The sequence below is a fragment of the Myxocyprinus asiaticus genome, chromosome 3, assembly GCF_019703515.2.
Source record: "Myxocyprinus asiaticus isolate MX2 ecotype Aquarium Trade chromosome 3, UBuf_Myxa_2, whole genome shotgun sequence".
NCBI classification, from domain to species: Eukaryota; Metazoa; Chordata; class Actinopteri; order Cypriniformes; family Catostomidae; genus Myxocyprinus; species Myxocyprinus asiaticus.
In genome coordinates this window covers 34,558,380-34,572,148 of record NC_059346.1, presented here as the reverse complement: position 1 = coordinate 34,572,148, position 13,769 = coordinate 34,558,380, and the positions used below count along the sequence as shown (strand labels likewise).

The following is a 13,769-nucleotide window of genomic DNA, read 5'->3' as shown; positions in this document are numbered from 1 at the left end:
AGGTCTGCTGGAACTGGAAACACTTCTCATATTCTATAACTCTGCTTTAAAGGTGCACTCAGTAATTTTTGTTCATGCTGTGTTGGAACTACACTGACAGCTAGGGGCATGGATGAAGCATCATTTAAACACAATAGTTTTTAGTTATAGATGCCGTTGCAGAAAGTCAGTATTCACAGTAAGCCTTGATTAGTTAAATCTACAAGTGAACGTGTCCAATAAAATGGCAGTTACTGAGATTAAGTAGTATACGGCTGGTCATGTGATCCTAACATGGCAGTCCCCATGAGGAAACCCTCTCAGTGAAGAATAAAACAGCTTTTATAAGGTTACTGATATGACAAGAGACTTCATCTAAACTGAGTCATCATGATTTTATACATTTGTTTCAAAATTACTATTAATTTCTTTAAGAGTATAACCTTTTTTAATGTGGAAAAAATTACAGAGTGCACCTTTAAAGTGAATGGTATCTACGCTACTATAATTCTATTTGTTACCCTGTCTCAACCTTGGGATACATATCCTGAGGTTACCGCAGTCTGCGAGACCCTGTGTTAAGACACTGAACCCTGCCAGCAAACACGCTACAAAAGTTTATGTCTAGGGACTACGCTGAACAGGCTTCCGCCTGTTTGTAACGTACAAGCTGAACTGTCCCTTGCTGATGCGATATAACATGGGAGTCAGTCCTACCAAAATGTATGGATGGATGTGTGTGTATGTGTCATCTAGGAGTTGCCCAGAGAAAAGCCACTCACCTGTTGGCTTGGCGTCACTCTGACCAGTTGGCGTGCAGTGTGGAGGTCAGGTTTCCCGTTCCAGCCATGGCGTAGATACAGTTCAGTTCAATATTAAAATGGTGGTGATAATAAAAGTGCAAGCAACAATCATAATGTGACAATTTTCACGAAAAGGCGACATCAGTAGTCCATTAAAGGGATGATGATCCACGGCGACAAACAAAGTACATGTGTGACAGACTCTGTGTGTGGCCTAGTTAAAAACTATCCTCTTTTTCTCCCTTTCAGGATGCATGTGCACAGGTGAGTGACGTCATCTGGGCTCTGCCTTTGTCAGTCAGTACTACCCCTAACTATCACTAAAATACTTCATCACACCATCTCTGGTCCTGCCTTATGTCTGACTCCCACTGCTATGTGTCGCAGAGTGATGATGACTAACTGCAGTCTGTGCCAGCCAGACATCACTTCAGTCTAATACAATGGACTTCACAGTGGATGAACTGCTGCCAACTCCAACCTTAAGACATTATTCACTAGACACTGCTTGAACCATGGACTTAGGATGGAATTTACCATAATGAACATCCACAATCTTCCAGTCAAACTGCAATGACCTCTGCCTGCATCACCTTGGTCAAAGGATGGACTACACTCACTGGAATACATAGACAATCAACTAATTGCCAGCTAAAGACTTCATAGGCCAAATAGCAAAGGAAAATGCATCTGTGTGCACTTCCATGGTTAATTCAGGATGGACTTCAAAGATTTGTAGTCATTAATCTTACATTTCATACAAAATCAGTTTGTTTAAACATTGGCCCCTAACATTTACTTGGTTTACTAATTTAAACCATGTTTTGTGCTAGACATACACTATATTGCCAAAAGTATTCGCTCATCTGCCTTTAGACGCATATGAACTTAAGTGACATCCCTTTCTTAATCCATAGGGTTTAATATGATGTCGGCCCACCCTTTGCAGCTATAACAGCTTCAACTCTTCTGGGAAGGCTTTCCACAAGGTTTAGGAGTGTGTTTATGGGAATTTTTGACCATTCTTCCAGAAGTGCATTTGTGAGGTCAGACACTGATGTTGGACGAGACGGCCTGGCTCGCAGTCTTCGCTCTAATTCATCCCAAAGGTGCTCTATCGGGTTGAGGTCAGGACTCTGTGCAGGCCAGTCAAGTTCTTCCACACCAAACTCGCTCATCCATGTCTTTATGGACCTTGCTTTGTGCACTGGTGCGCAGTCATGTTGGAACAGGAAGGGGCCATCCTCAAACTGTTCCCACAAAGTTGGGAGCATGGAATTGTCCAAAATCTCTTGGTATGCTGAAGCATTCAGAGTTCCTTTCACTGGAACTAAGGGGCCAAGCCCAGCTCCTGAAAAACAACCCCACACCATAATCCCCCTCCACCAAACTTCCCAGTTGGCACAATGCAGTCAGACAAGTACCGTTCTCCTGGCAACCGCCAAACCCAGACTCGTCCATCAGATTGCCAGATGGAGAAGCATGATTCGTCACTCCAGAGAACGCGTCTCCACTGCTCTAGAGTCCAGTGGTGGCGTGCTTTACACCACTGCATCCGACGCTTTGCATTGCACTTGGTGATGTATGGCTTGGATGCAGCTGCTCGGCCATGGAAACCCATTCCATGAAGCTCTCTACGCACTGTTCTTGAGCTAATCTGAAGGCCACATGAACTTTGGAGGTCTGTAGCGATTGACTCTGCAGAAAGTTGGCGACCTCTGCGCACTATGCGCCTTAGCATCCGCTGACCCCGCTCTGTCATTTTACGTGGCCTACCACTTAGTGGCTGAGTTGCTGTCATTCCCAATCGCTTCCACTTTGTTATAATACCACTGACAGTTGACTGTGGAATATTTAGTAGCAAGGAAATTTCACGACTGGACTTGTTGCACAGGTGGCATCCTATCACAGTACCACGCTGGAATTCACTGAGCTCCTGAGAGCGGCCCATTCTTTCACAAATGTTTGTAGAAGCAGTCTGCATGCCTAGGTGCTTCATTTTATACACCTGTGGCCATGGAAGTGATTGGAACACCTGAATTCAATTATTTGGATGGGTGAGCGAATACTTTTGGCAATATAGTGTATATAACTAATATTGGCATTATATTCATGCTGTTTAGCCAGAGGGGAACTGGCCCCCACAGTGAGCCTGGTTTCCCCCAAGGTTATTTTTCTCCATTAACCAACATCTTATGGAGTTTTGTGTTCCTTGCCACAGTTGCCTTTGGCTTGCTCACTGGGGGTCTAATTACAAATATTATTAAAACATTTTTAAGGCATAATCTACAATAATGTTTTTATTAAACTGCACAGTGATGATTCTAAGACATTACAGCTTAATTTTTTATTATAGCATAATTTTCTCTAAAGTATTTTTTAGAGTTGTTTTTAACATTTGATTTGTTTTACACTGTAGATTGACTAGATTTATGGCCACATTATATTTTGGTTTATGTATCAGCACTGAAATCCATAGTACCTCAACAGTTCTGCTTTTAGAGACAATTTAAAGTCCCCTAAAGATGACCCCATCACCTGCTTTGGGCCCATGTTTCATTGAGCATTGTTAAATACTTTTTAAATCCAACCAATCTGTAGCACTGAGGTCCTGTCAATGTGCAACATGTTTCTGAATGAGTTTAACTGAAAGAAAGAAAAAAGTCAAAGTATGCACTGAGTTGTCCTTTGAGTCTGAATTTAGCCTTTTACCCACTTATCTACAGTATAGGCCTACAGCATATTCACATTCACATGTGCAGCTGTCAGTCTTGCACATAGAGTAAAGCAGAGAAAGAAGGATTTTAAAACCAAATTGAGTATTTTATTTATTTTATTTTATTTATATACAATTTACTTTGTTTCTTGACTGTTGTTTACTGTTTCACAGGAGATAAAAATGATGGATACACCTTTGTATTTTGTTATGGACTCCCTGATAATGAGTTTCAACACCTCAATGCATTTCACAATTAGTTGAATTGTTTCCCCTGTCATTTCCAATTATTCTTACCACTATAATGTCCATGACAAACTAACGGAATAGAACTTCTAGCATTCCGCTGAAATCTTCAGTACATCACCATAATCAAGCATGTAAACACAAACAGTGTTTACAATAGCACACCACTTCAGATCCATCATCTGCCTATATAACAATTATCAATATAATCTATGCTAATTATGAAGATTTGATTGTGTTTGTTTTGTGGCCTTATTAAACATTCATGATGGATAATGGTGGATTCTGCTACTCAAAGCATGACATTATATACATTGTATTTCACAAAACTCCATCTTTAATCACATTTATTTTCAAAAGTTTGAATCAAAAAGCAAAAATTATACTTCCATCGATTGTTGGTAATTATGGCAATTAACAATGTGAATGGAAAGTAAATAAACGAGTCCTATCACTGATTCAGAGGAAGAGCATACTAGTGAAGCAATTTTCTACCCTACTTATGAATGCTCTGTGAAGTCTATTATTTATTTATTAATTCAGTATACAGTGTGTGTGTGTGTGTGTGTGTGTGTGTGTGTGTGTGTGTGTGTGTGTGTAGGCAGGTTTAAGTGGTTTATGAGGACTTTTGTTTAGGTTACAAACTGGTAATTACAAGGGTACTATGCTATAAATGTGGTTTATGAGGATATTTCTAGTGTCCCCATAATTTAAATTGCTTAAAAAACATACTAAACTATGTTTTATTGAAAATGTAAAAATGCAGAAAGTTTTTTGTGAAGGTTAGGTTTAGGGGATAGAACCTATAGTTTGTACAGTATAAAAATAATTATGTCTATGGAGAGTCCTCATAATGATAGCTGCACCAACATGTGTGTGTGTATTTGTGTGTGTGTACATATACAGTGCATTCAGAAAGTATTCAGACCCCTTCATTTTTTTCACATTTTGTTATGTTGCAGACTTATGCTAAAATGCTTTAAATTATTATTTTTTTCACATCAATCTACACTCCATACCCCATAATGACAAAGCAAAAACCAGATTTTTGATAACTGAAATATCACATTGACTTAAGTATTCAGACCCTTTGCTATAACACTTGAAATGTAGATCAGGTGCATCCCACCTGATTGGAGTCCACCTGTGGCAAATTCAATTAATTGGACATGATTTGAAAGGCAAACAACTGTCTATATAAGTTCTCACAGCTGAAAATGCATATCAGAGCTAAAACCAAGCCATGAGCTCAAAGGAACTGCCTGCGGAGTTCAGAGACAGGATTGTGTCGATGCACAGATCTAGGGAAGGCTACAAAAAATGTTCGGCTGCATTGAAGGTTCCCAAGAGCACAATGGCCTCCATAATTCTTAAATGGAAGAAGTGTGGAACAACTAGGACTCTTCCTAGAGCTGGCCGCCTGGCCAAACTGAGCAATCAGTGGAGAAGGGCCTTGGTAAGAGAGGAGACCAAGAACCCGATGGTCACTATGGTTGAGCTACAGAGATCATGTGTGGAGATGGGAGAAACTTGCAGAAGGACAACCATCACTGCAACAATCCACCGATCTGGGCTTTATGGCAGAGTGGCCATACAGAAGTGTAAGACACATAAAAAAGCACCTAAAGGACTCTCAGACTGTGAGAAACAAGATTCTCTGGTCTGATGAAATGAAGATTGAACTGTTTGGCCTCAATTCCAAGTGCTATGTCTGGAGGAAACTAGGCACCACTCATCATCTGACAATACCATCCCAACGGTGAAGCATAGTGGTGGTATCATCATGCTGTGGGGTTTTTTTCAGCAGCAGGGACTGGGGGACTGGTCAGGGTTGAAGGAAAGCTGAACGCAGCAAAATACAGAGATATCCTTAATGAAAACCTGGTCCAGAGTGCTCAGGACCTCAGACTCAGAGTGCTCAGGACCTCAGACTCAGGACCTCAGGCCGAAGGTTCACTTTCCAACAGGACAATGACCCTAAGCACACAGCCAAGACAATGCAAGAGTGGCTTAGGGATTACTCTGTGAATGTCCTTGAGTGGCCCAGCCAGAGCCCGGACTTGAACCCAATCAAACATCTCTAAAGAGACCTGAAAATGGCTATCCACCGATGGTCCCCATTCAACCTGACAGAGCTTGAGAGGATCTGCAGAGAAGAATGGCAGAAAATCCCCAAATCCAGGTGTGCAAAGCTTGTCGCATACCCAAAAAGACTTGAAGCTGTAATCGCTGCCAAAGGTGCTTCGACTAAGTACTGAGTTATGGGTCTGAATACTTATGTCAATGTGATATTTCAGTTTTTTCTTTCTAATAAATTTGCAAAGTTATCAAAAATCTGTTTTTTGCTTTGTCATTATGGGGTATGGAGTGTAGATTGATGTGAAAAAATAAATAAAAATAATTTAAAGCATTTTAGCATAAGGCTGCAACATAACAAAATTCGAAAAAACAAAAACGAAGGGTTCTGAATACTTTCTGATTGCACTGTGTGTGTGTGTGTGTGTGTGTGTGTGTGTATAATATATATATATATATATATATATATATATATATATATATATATATATATATATATATATATATATATATATATTTTTTTTTTTTTTTTTTTATTTATTTTTTTTTATTTATTTTTTTTTTTGGGTTGACAGGATCTATTTCCAAAATATTTCTCAAAATCCTTTTCAAAACATCTGTCCTTGTTTGAAAAACAAACCGCTTTGTTTGAAAATTCCTACACTGGATATCCCCCCTGTAAAGTAAAGCAAAACAGTTTACTGGACATTGGCCCACTAAATGATTAATAACTGTATTGCAGAATCTTGGAATTATGAATTCATAAAAAAAAAAAAATCTATTTACACAAAAGGTTCTCAATATTAAAGTACATTCAAAGAAATTAAACCTGTGTTATGGAGTAAGTTTTCCTATTCATTTGGCTACTAGTCAGTCAGATGAGACAGGATCTTTGTTTCTCTTCCTCTACTTATAAAACAGAAAGTGATTTCAGTAACTAAATTTAAGCATCTTATCTTTATTCAGTTGCTTCAACCATAATTTATCTTTATAATTCACTGTATTGTCTGTCCATAACTCAGTGTTATACCTTCTAGAATTGCCTAATACCACAGTTTGGTATGGATATATTCGCTTCAGGACTTATTGCATGAACATAAAATTTCCCCACACAGATCATACAAAACAATATGACTCAAAGCCATCTTGCCACATTTATGAATTAACAAAGGGCTTAGCTCATGGCAGTCTGTTACTTAACAGAAACAGTCCTAAGTTCAAATGCAATCACTGTTAAATAGAGTATTCCTAATAAATCCTATCAGTATCCCACTGAAAAATAACTAGTGCAATTTAAACAGTCATTATTTTAACACACATCCTGTTTGAGGATTCATTAATCACAGCTGCTGGGTGTGCGCGCGAGCCAAACGGCATATTGACCTCAAAAGCCTTTGTTGCACATCTGGGCGGACGCGCACGCGCAGTATAACTAAGTGCATTACCCAAACTCGCAAGCGACGTTTAAAAAAGTTATTACTCTGCGTTTTTGGTTACTGTTTATTGTCCGCGAAAGTTGGACCGAACTGCTGGGTTGTTTTAGGGATGGCGTAAAACGGATGGGTGAAGAAATCAGAGTTAGTGACGTTGCATATCCTCTGTTTCACAGCAGGAAGGAATTGAGCTCTTCTGCAAAGCTATAAAATGGACCATGTTGCGCCAGACCGGTGAATGCTTTGCTGGTGTTCTCTGCTTGGTATTGTTTTTGTTTCACATTATTTAAGAAATCATCATTCAAGTCAGTTTTATGCCCAATCAATCATCGTCATGACAAAGAAAAGTCTCGTCGCAAAGAAACACTGGACGGTCGCAACAGCGGCAGTGCTTTACTTCTTTTGCATTTCATCTTTTAATGCAGAACATCCATCTTGTCATGGAGCTTACGACCTTTACTTTGTTCTGGACCGGTAGGTAGTTTACTCTGAACGCTTGAAACCCTATTTTCTGTCCTTCTATTTCTGTTGTTCTCAATTCCAAATTAGGAATACAAAATGTATCAATGTATAAGGGTACATTTTATATGATTTTATATTAGTTAGATTATACTAGACTTATGTGTGTAGTTAACGTTGAAGTTGATGAAGTTGAAATCTCAGTGTCAACTCTTCCTCAGTTTGACCTGATTTCATATCTGCGCTGATAGAAAGCGACGAGCATCGTTTAGAGGCCACACAGCAAGGCACTAAGTCTGAAATAGTCTATCTATCTATCTATCTATCTATCTATCTATCTATCTATCTGTCTGTCTGTCTGTCTGTCTGTCTGTCTGTCTGTCTGTCTGTCTGTCTGTCTGTCTGTCTGTCTGTCTATCTATCTATCTATCTCTATCTGTCTGTCTGTCTGTCTATCTCTCTATCTATCTATCTATCTATCATCTGTCTGTCTATTGTTGGGGAATATTACAGTATGATGGCACATATATGCTCTTTGCTCTTTTTATGAACTGAGGGCAGTACAGAACTGGCCAGGCATCATGGCCTTGAGTGGCCATTGCCGGAAATGAAACTTCCCTGCACAACAGACCCTTTCATTAAATGTGGTTTGGTGTTATCTGATGGTCTCATCTAGATTCTCTGACCTTGGTTTAAGACAAGGAAGAAGACATTGCATAAAAATGATTTTCTAGTTACCTATTGGTTGTGTTTTATGTTCTCACCACATGCAATGGATTATAATTATTAGTTCAATTACCTTGTAGCTATTACATCAAGGACACATTTTACACACTTTTTTCTTTAAAGACACTGGGTTGCATTGAAGTTAATTTCGGAGGCTTAAGAGGTCTACTTTCTAGTATCATTCCATTTGAACTATTTATTGTAATTTATGTTGTGAAATACCTCAATATGGAAAATGATCAAAATGATGGGATGTGCTGGGTATGCACATATACAATAGGTATATATACGTAGAATAGGAACTTTATTTGATGTTGATTTGTGGAGTGTTCATTGTTCATCTTGGCAAACCTTGTGCGTTCACTGTTACATGTCATTTATTGTAAGATTTCACATTATCAAATTGAATTATGTGTATATCAGCACAATACAGGCCATCAGCCACTCTCCTTTCTATATATTGGTATGAACTTTGGCCTTTTAAAACCTATATGTTTGACCACTAGTTTGTTGGGTGTTGGAATGATGCAATGGTATCATTCCTGAGAACTGATGTGGCCATCAGTTGTAATGAAGTGACATGACTCAATGTGTTATTTTTGTAGCACAGGGACAGGGTCTGTTTTGAGCAGTTTATAGACAGTCATGTGTTAACTTAGCTGACATAACAAGTTCTTTGTCACAGTCTAATCAACAGCACAACTCTTAGAGTAACCACATGTTCCATTCTAAAGCTGATATTTGACTTAAGGATTTGTGTAATTGATTTAAGCTGGAGCCTGTTTCTTTTCTTATTTAGTGCTGACTTTTTTATCATAAACTTTATTACAGATCCGGTAGTGTTTCGACTGACTGGGGTCAGATCTATGACTTCGTCAAAAATCTTACAGACAGATTTGTGAGGTAAATTGTTCTGTTTTCTTTGTTTTTCTTTTCTATTACAATTTTTATTAAAACCCAAATGGCAATTATAAACAAACATTTAAAGGGTTACCTCTTCCAGTTAGTCCTTTGTTTTAATTTTCTCACATTCATTCCAAAGGAACTCTAGTTCCAAACCCATATGACTTTCTTTCCTCTGTGGAACACAAAAGGAGATGTTAGGCAGAATGTCAGGTACTGGCAGCCTCAGTCACCATTCACTTTTATTGTATGAATAAAATATGGCAGAAAAAAAAAAATATGCAATGAAAGTAAATGGTGTCTGAGACTAACACTCTGCTTAACATCTCCTTTTGTGTTCCAAGGAAGAAAGAAAGTCATGCGGGTTTGGAACAACATGAGGGCAAATAAATGATTACAGATAGGGATGTAACGATACACAAATTTCATGATATGATACGATACAATACGATACGATACAAGACGATTGCTTGTAAATTGTACACATTCTTTCAAACAGTGATAGCTCATATCATTATTATATATACAATTTCATAATAAAATATGAATTAATAAAATGTGAATTTTCTGTAATATTTTCTAATTTAAGTGTTATATTATATTGTATCGAGATTATATCGAATCCTGAACCTAATATTGTATTTTGAACCGAATTGTGAGATAACCATATCGTCCCATCCCTACAGCCAATGGAAGATTGGGGGAGATTTCTAAAATCTAGAATCTGTTTGAAAACAGTGATTATTTTTACAATTCTGTTTGGTGATGTTAGTGGTGCAGAAATTACACACTTCAGCTTTAAGTGGTGCACAAGAAAAAAATATTTAAGGTACCATGCAAAGTCAAGACAAAAGTACAGTGCATTTAGAAAGTATTCAGACCCCTTAATTTTTTTCCACATTTTATGTTGCAGCCTTATGCTAAAATGCTTTAAAATATTATTTTTTCACACCAATCTACACTCCATACCCTATAATGACAAAGAAAAAAGCTGATTTTTGATAACTTTGCAAATTTATTAAAAAGAAAAAACTGAAATATCTCATTGACAGAAGTATTCAGACCCTTAACTCCTTTGGCAGTGATTACAGCCTCAAGTCTTTTTGGGTATGATGCGACAAGCTTTGCACACCTGGATTTGGGGATTTTCTACCATTATTCTCTGCAGATCCTCTCAAGCTCTGTCAGGTTGGAAGGGGACCGTCGGTGGACAGCCATTTTCAGGTCTCTCCAGAGATGTTCAATTGGGTTGAAGTCCAGGCTCTGGCTGGTCCACTCATGGACATACACAGAGTAGTCCCTAAGCCACTCTTGCATTGTCTTGGCTGTGTGCTTAGGGTCATTGTCCTGTTGGAAGGTGAACCTTCGGCCCAGTCTGAGGTCCTGAGCGCTCTGGACCAGGTTTTCATTAAGGATATCTCTGTATTTTGCTGTGTTCTGCTTTCCTTCAACCCTGACCAGTCCCCCAGTCCCTGCCGCTGAAAAACACACCCACAGCATGATAATACCACCACTATGCTTCACCGTTGGGATGGTATTGTGCAGGTGATGAGCGGTGCCTAGTTTCCTCCAGACATGACGCTTGGAATTGAGGCCAAACAGTTCAATCTTCGTTTCATCAGATCAGAGAATTTTGTTTCTCACAGTCTAAGAGTCCTTTAGGTGCTTTTTTATGTGTCTTGCACTGAGGAGAGGCTTTCTTCTGGCCACTTTGCCATAAAGCCTAGATTGGTGGAGTATTGCAGTGATGGTTGTCCTTCTGCAAGTTTCTCCCATCTCCACACATGATCTCTGTAGCTCGACCAGAGTGACCATTGGGTTCTTGGTCACCTCTCTTACCAAGGCCCTTCTCCCCCGATTGCTCAGTTTGGTGGGGCGACGAGCTCTAGGAAGAGTCCTAGTTGTTCCAGACTTCTTCCATTTAAGAATTATGGAGGCCACTGTGCTCTTGGGAACCTTCAATGTAGGCGAAATTTTTTTGTAGCCTTCCCCAGATCTATGCCTCGACACAATCTTTGGCATCATTTGCAGAGAAGAGAAGCAATTTCGATGCATTGAACGTTGATTTGACGATGCTTTCATTCTAGCCTTTCAGCAAATCCGCTGAAATGTATATGGTTACCATGGCAATGACGGCATGCGCTCGCGCTCTTTGTCATCCTGTCAGTCAGCGCAAGATAGATGTGCCCAAATAAAAATGAGTTCCCTATCGATTCAGTTCACTTGACATTGCAATGAACGCTATGGGGAAAATCCATTTTCCACGACCTAGTTTGGCAATGATGTTTGAGCCCTCCCCTTTAGGTGCACATTTGCCCTATATAAGTGGATGCTCAAACATAATTTCTTCAGATTTTTCTTCCTACAAAACCGACATCATCTCGTCTTGACTGCGATGGATCATCTCATCTTGATAAGCACTCTCTTTGCCATCAACAGACACCCTTCAGCGGATGGGATTCCCTGCAGACGCATTAGGACGTTCTTCGCCTGAGTCCAGCGCCTGCAGCGAAGATTCACCCGCTCCCTCTAGATTTCCGGTGAAGAAGTATCTCCGCTTTGCCGCCAGATCGGGTTCTTCACTCAGCGAGACAACTACCCGCTGTCTGCAGCATCCAGGCAGGAGCTGTATCTTTTTAATATATAATATAATTCCGTCCAAGTGATGTAAAACACACTAAAAGTGCTGCTTGTGTGTACGCATCTTTTTAAAGATGTCATATCGCAAGTGTTCCTGTGAGCAACACATTGCTCCGTCAGAGCAACATTAGAGCTGCGGTCGCTGCCTGGGCTGCACCCACGCCGAAGCAGCTCTCATGGGGACAGACTGCGCTCACTGTGAGGACACGATTCTCAAAATGATCCGCTCTAGGGTCGCCCTCATTCTGAGAGATGATTCCACCTCCCATGCCCTCCCTACTGCTCCCTCCGTCTTAAGTCTAGAGGGACCACATGAGGAAGCATAGAGGGACCACGAGGTAGAGATGGAAGAACCCAAGGAGGATCTCACACCGGCGCAAGCCCCATGAGCCCCACGCAGCGTCTTCGTCAGTGCAGTACGCACGTGCCGGCCCTCTGTGAATGAGCGCGGTGTTGTCGTATTTGTCGGGACTGACGATGATAATGATGCCATGTGTCTTGTGGCATCGGACATGGGAGAATGGTCCATGGAGGATGCTGCATTGGCATTGGCCACTGAAAGAGATCTTCTTCGCGTCCTCACACAGGCGGTTGAAGAGCTCGGTCTCGAGTGGTCCCCTCCAGAGGAGCTGGTAATAACTCGCCTAGACGAGTGGTTCCTGCAGATGGCCGCCGCCAGTAGGCACAAAAGCAGTCGCAAGCGATAAAGCTCTTTGTGACTAAGAAAAGTGTCCCTCTCATCTGCCCTGCTCACGCACTGCTTCAAGCCAGCGCCCAGTGAAACACCCCTCTCCTGCCACCTCAGCGCAGCCAAGAGCCACCACCAAGCCATTGGTGAGCCCATGTAAACCGTGATCCAAATGGAAGCCTCGCCTGCCTCAGCGCGAACCCCGTGGCATTATACCGTCCACGGTTGCGCCATGAGACATGCCGTTATTACAGGCAGAGATTCACAATCTCCTCGCGAAAGACAGAATAGAGATTGTTACAGACTGCCAAAATCACAAAGGGTTTTACAGCCGCTATTTATTGTAATGAAAAAAGACGGCGGGCTTCGGCCAATCCTATTTTTTAACAAAAAAAAGTTACATAGTGTAGCTTTAAGGTCTATGTAGTGGCCATATCGGCATTTCACATCCCAGAGGCTCGTTCCTCTATAGGCAGACGTGATCTGATCATTTCCTTAGGAGAGCGATGCCCTTGAACCCCCCCTACCCTGCTAAGATTTTCACGAACCCCCCCGTTCAAACCATTGGAATCCATTGAGTTGCATTTGCTCTCTTAAAAGACTGCACTGCTGTTGGCTCTGGCCTCAGTAAAATGATTTGGTGATATACAGGTGCTGTTGGTTGGCAGTTCATGTCTGGAATTCGCACCAGGGCTTTCAAAGGCCACAATCAAACCCAAAAAAAGGCTATGTGCCTAAGGTTCTTTCCACACCCTTCAGGGCTCAGATAGTGCACCTACAAGCTTTCTCTTCTCCACCATCTAATTCGGATGAGGAGCAGTTAGCGCATTTATTATGCCCCGTGCGAATATTGCACATGTATGCAGAGTGCACTCGCCAGTTTAGACTGTCAGATCAGCACTTCGTTTGTTATGAAGGATGCACAAAAGGCATGTCTTTCTCCAAACAAAGGCTCTCTCACTGGACAATTGGTGCTATCGCCCTCACTTATGAGTCCCTATTGGCATAAAGGCGCGTTCAACTAGAGGCATGGCTTCCTCATGGGCATGGACAAATGGTATATATCCCTATAGGATATATGCTTTGCAGCAGGATGGTCT

At 40.8% G+C, this 13,769-nt stretch overlaps 1 protein-coding gene across 1 annotated transcript in view; it reads left to right on the top strand.

The window, feature by feature from the left end:
• Window positions 1-7,246: 7,246 nt before the first annotated feature.
• LOC127429560 (anthrax toxin receptor 2-like) overlaps window positions 7,247-13,769 on the top strand; it is a 100,781-nt gene continuing 94,258 nt past the window's right edge. Inside the window, exons 1-2 of the mRNA XM_051678681.1 lie at window positions 7,247-7,727; window positions 9,270-9,341. Of these exons, the coding sequence (XP_051534641.1) occupies window positions 7,492-7,727; window positions 9,270-9,341 (308 nt within the window). The 5' untranslated portion in view covers window positions 7,247-7,491. The remainder of the gene's footprint in view (window positions 7,728-9,269; window positions 9,342-13,769) is intronic.